General features: G+C 45.1%; 1 protein-coding gene across 1 annotated transcript in view; it reads left to right on the top strand.

Moving 5' to 3' along the window:
- The first annotated feature begins 1478 nt into the window (after positions 1 to 1478).
- prkcbb (protein kinase C, beta b) overlaps positions 1479 to 5555 on the top strand; it is a 44410-nt gene continuing 40333 nt past the window's right edge. Inside the window, 1 exon segment of the mRNA XM_072693951.1 lies at positions 1479 to 1618. Within this exon segment, the coding sequence (XP_072550052.1) occupies positions 1562 to 1618 (57 nt within the window). The 5' untranslated portion in view covers positions 1479 to 1561.

Here is a 5555-nt window from a genome sequence, read left to right as displayed (position 1 = left end):
GGAGATGATGATGGTGAGAGATGATGAGGATGATGGTGAGAGATGATGATGATGGTGGAGATGATGATGATGGTGGGAGATGATGATGATGGTGGAGATGATGATGGTAAGAGATGATGAGGATGATGGTGAGAGATGATGATGATGGTGGAGATGATGAGGATGATGGTGAGAGATGATAATGATGGTGGAGATGACGATGATGGTGGGAGATGATGATGGTGGAGATGATGATGGTGGAGATGGTGGTGGAGATGATGATGGTGGAGATGATGATGGTGAGAGATGATGATGATGGTGGAGATGATGATGGTGGAGATGGTGGTGGAGATGATGGTGGAGATGATGGTGGAAGAGAAATGAGCTGTAGGGAAAAAAAAAAGAGGGGTTTGGTGGGAGGGAGGAGTTAGAGTAAAAGGGCGTGGCTAATGAATTATTGTTAATATTATTGAACACACCCTAAAGCCCAGTGTGTGTGTGTGTGTGTGTGTGTGTGTGTGTGTTTAGGTGCCCACCATGTTTAAGCTGGTTGAGATGTTTTAGACTTTTTTGTGTGGTGGAGGGGGTGGGGTGGGGTGTCAGGGGGTGGATTGGCTGTCAGTGGAGTGTAAAGCAGAGCCGGTGAACAAGGAAAGCTGCAACGTGCTTCCCCTCAGCACACACTCACACACACACACACACACACCCTTCTGTCATTCTGCACCCTGCCAGCTTGGACACTGAATTTGTTGCCAACGACTAACCGCTCACCCTCCGAGAGTGTGATACACACACACACACACACACAGAGCCTCAGTCAAGATTAACTCCATTCATTTTTCTGTTGAACTCAGTTCAGTGTTGGCACGTGCACATGTGTGTGAAAGGCTGTGTGTGTGTGTGTGTGTGTGTTATTATTAATAAAATCAGTGATTAATCAGCCAGGACTCAGAACTGTACCACAGACAGCTGACATGGGCTTGTACCTCAGAGACTACAGACATGTCTCAGAATCCTGTATCAGACTCCTGTCTCAGACTCCTGACTCAGACTCCTGACTCAGACTCCTGTATCAGACTCCTGACTCAGACTCCTGTATCAGACTCCTGTATCAGACTCCTGACTCAGACTCCTGTATCAGACTCCTGTATCAGACTCCTGACTCAGACTCCTGTATCAGACTCCTGTCTCAGACTCCTGTCTCAGACTCCTGACTCAGACTCCTGTATCGGACTCCAGACTCAGACTCCTGACTCAGACTCCTGTATCAGACTCCTGACTCAGACTCCTGACTCAAACTCCTGTCTCAGACTCCTGACTCAGACTCCTGTATCAGACTCCTGACTCAGACTCCTGTATCGGACTCCAGACTCAGACTCCTGACTCAGACTCCTGTATCAGACTCCTGACTCAGACTCCTGACTCAAACTCCTGTCTCAGAGATCTGAAACTGAAATAACTGTTTTCCTTCTTGTTGTTCCTGTTTTTCCCACAGAGAGCCAAAATTGGTGCAGGCACCAAGAACACTGATAGCTCCTCCAATGCCATCTCCAAATTTGACAGCAATGGAAACCGAGACCGCATGAAGCTCTCTGACTTCAACTTCCTGATGGTGCTGGGAAAGGGCAGCTTTGGCAAGGTAACTCCTCTCCTCCTCTCTCTCTGGCTCTCATCCGGCCTCCTCCTGTCTGTCTGCCGCTTCCCTGAAGATCATCATCAGCCTGATTGTCTTCTGCAGGAATCGTTTTTAATCCTGTAAAATTATCATGGACTCAGTCCTGTAACTCTGGGACTAGACTCAGTCCTGTAACTCTGGGACTAGACTCAGTCCTGTAACTCCGGGACTAGACTAAGTCCTGTAACTCTGGGACAAGACTAAGTTCTGTAACTTTGGGACTAGACTCAGTCCTTTAACTCTGGGTCTAGACTCAGTCCTGTAACTCTGGGTCTAGACTCAGTCCTGTAACTCTGGGACTAGACTCAGTCCTGTAACTCCGGGACTAGACTAAGTCCTGTAACTCTGGGACTAGACTCAGTCCTGTAACTCTGGGCCTAGACTCAGTCCTTTAACTCTGGGTCTAGACTATGTCCTGTAACTCTGGGACTAGACTCAGTCCTGTAACTCTGGGACTAAACTCAGTCCTGTAACTCTGGGACTAGACTCAGTTCTTTAACTCCGGGACTAGACTCAGTCCTGTAACTCCGGGACTAGACTAAGTCCTGTAACTCTGGGACTAGACTCAGTCCTTTAACTCTGGGACTAGACTAAGTCCTGTAACTCTGGGTCTAGACTATGTCCTGTAACTCTGGGACTAGACTCAGTCCTGTAACTCTGGGACTAGACTCAATTCTTTAACTCCATCACTAGACTCAGTCCTGTAACTCTGGGACTAGACTCAATCCTGTAACTCTGGGACTAGACTTAGTCCTGTAACTCTGGGACTAGTCAGCCCTGTAACTCTGGGACTAGACTCAATCCTGTAACTCTGGGACTAGACTCAATTCTGTAACTCTGGGACTAGACTCAGTCCTGTAACTCTGGGACTAGACTCAATTCTTTAACTCCAGGACTAGACTCAGTCCTGTAACTCTGGGACTAGACTCAATCCTGTAACTCTGGGACTAGACTCAATCATTTAACTCTGGGACTAGACTCAGTCCTGTAACTCTGGGACTAGACTAAGTCCTGTAACTCTGGGACTGGACTCAGTCCTTTAACTCTGGGACTAGACTAAGTCCAGTAACTTTGGGACTAGACTCAGTCCTGTAACTCTTGCAGTAGTATTAGAGCAAAAGGCTGGTTTCAGGGCTTGCTGTGGATTTAGACTTGACTCTGCACTTATCGTATTATCAGTCGTGTTTATACTGTCACAGCATTTTGGTAGCTAGCTCAGTTTAAATGGAATTAGTCTAAAATTACTCCTCTAATAGCGCCACCTACTGTTGTATGTGTTTGTATCTGTTTTAATATATTATCTGTTAATGATCAATTATTGATTCATATTCGGTTACAGCTCCACTGGCTAACTGCAGCTTTAAAAAGCCTAACCCCCAGGGGGCGCAAAGTCCAGTAGCACCACCCAGTGGTCTGAAGGGTCATCTTAAAGAAAAAGAGAGAGAGAGAGAGAGAGAGTTTAACACTCTTGCTTCAGCAGCTGGCTGTCGCCATGGTAACAGAGGTTGGGATGCTGAGGAGAGACTGGGAAGGGAAGGGAAGGTGGGGGAGCATCAGCAGCATCACCACACACACGCATACATACACACACCAACACACACATACACACATTTACACTCACACTGCCCCCCACACACAAAGTCACATACAGAATCCTACACAATACACCTTTACACACACACTGCCAACCTCTCTCTCACACACACACACACACACTGCCATCCCCTCACACACAGAAACACACTGAGCTTTTTCGTAGTCCTGGTTTTTAGGGGTTTCTGCAGGGCTAAATCAAACATACAACTCTGACAGTGTGTGTGTGTGTGTGTGTGTGTATGTGTGTGTCCTCAGCTCTTCACAATAATGCTGAGCTAATGAATATGAGTGAATGCTCATGCTCTTCTGGTGTGTGTATGTGTGTGTGTGCAGCAGATGGTGCCCTTGTGAAGTTGAAGAAGATGATGGTTTTCCCGTTTCCATGGCGAGTCAGCAAGGGTCCATCTGGGCCTGCTTCTAAACCAGCACATTTTATTTCAATGAGAGAGAGAGAGTGTGTGTGTGTGTGCTAAGGAATTATTGTCAGAGGTAACCTGTAGGTTTAAGATGTGAGGTCTGCCTTATCCCAGTCACAGCAAAGATCTTTCTCTGTTCCACCCCTGGATAAAACCCCCATCTGTCCTGCACACAAACTCCCCTCTCTAAGCTCCGCCCACTTAGGTGTTTTTTAAATCTGATTTATTTGTACAGCTTTTTATAACTGTTGTTGTAATAACAGTAGCAGCTGGTCTGGCGCAGGTAGAGGGGACCCCAGCGGTGGATTTCTAGAGAGCAGAGAATGTTGAGCAGTATCAGTGTGACTGACGACTCCGGCAGGTCTGACTATCAGTGAGACGACAGCTCCAGCATCTCAGTCTACTACAATTCCCTGTGTGTTAATAACGCTCTACATGTAGGTATTGTGATATACACTGAGGAGGCGGAGCTACAGTCTCTCATTAGGGTGAATATTAATAACGCTCTAAATGTAGGTATTGTGATATACACGGAGGAGGAGGAGCTACAGTCTCTCATTAGGGTGAATATTAATAACGCTCTAAATGTAGGTATTGTGATATACACTGAGGAGGCGGAGCTACAGTCTCTCATTAGGGTGAATATTAATAACGCTCTAAATGTAGGTATTGTGATATACACTGAGGAGGCGGAGCTACAGTCTCTCATTATGGTGAATATTAATAACGCTCTAAATGTAGGTATTGTGATATACACTGAGGAGGCGGAGCTACAGTCTCTCATTAGAGTGAATATTAATAACGCTCTAAATGTAGATATTGTGATATACACTGAGGAGGCGGAGCTACAGTCTCTCATTAGGGTGAATATTAATAACGCTCTAAATGTAGGTATTGTGATATACACTGAGGAGGCGGAGCTACAGTCTCTCATTAGGGTGAATATTAATAACGCTCTAAATGTAGGTATTGTGATATACACTGAGGAGGCGGAGCTACAGTCTCTCATTATGGTGAATATTAATAACGCTCTAAATGTAGGTATTGTGATATACACTGAGGAGGCGGAGCTACAGTCTCTCATTAGGGTGAATATTAATAACGCTCTAAATGTAGGTATTGTGATATACACTGAGGAGGCGGAGCTACAGTCTCTCATTATGGTGAATATTAATAACGCTCTAAATGTAGGTATTGTGATGTACACTGAGGAGGCGGAGCTACAGTCTCTCATTAGGGTGAATATTAATAACGCTCTAAATGTAGGTATTGTGATATACACGGAGGAGGAGGAGCTACAGTCTCTCATTAGGGTGAATATTAATAACGCTCTAAATGTAGGTATTGTGATATACACTGAGGAGGCGGAGCTACAGTCTCTCATTAGGGTGAATATTAATAACGCTCTAAATGTAGGTATTGTGATATACACGGAGGAGGCGGAGCTACAGTCTCTCATTAGGGTGAATATTAATAACGCTCTAAATGTAGGTATTGTGATATACACTGAGGAGGCGGAGCTACAGTCTCTCATTAGGGTGAATATTAATAACGCTCTAAATGTAGGTATTGTGATATACACTGAGGAGGCGGAGCTACAGTCTCTCATTAGGGTGAATATTAATAACGCTCTAAATGTAGGTATTGTGATATACACGGAGGAGGCGGAGCTACAGTCTCTCATTAGGGTGAATATTAATAACGCTCTAAATGTAGGTATTGTGATATACACTGAGGAGGCGGAGCTACAGTCTCTCATTAGAGTAGATGTTAATAACGCTCTAAATGTAGGTATTGTGATATACACTGAGGAGGCGGAGCTACAGTCTCTCATTAGGGTGAATATTAATAACGCTCTAAATGTAGGTATTGTGATATACACTGAGGAG

Source organism: Salminus brasiliensis, chromosome 12 (assembly GCF_030463535.1).
Source record: "Salminus brasiliensis chromosome 12, fSalBra1.hap2, whole genome shotgun sequence".
Taxonomy (NCBI): domain Eukaryota; kingdom Metazoa; phylum Chordata; class Actinopteri; order Characiformes; family Bryconidae; genus Salminus; species Salminus brasiliensis.
Note: the sequence above shows the minus strand (reverse complement) of the source record. Positions and strands in the feature narration are given on the sequence as shown.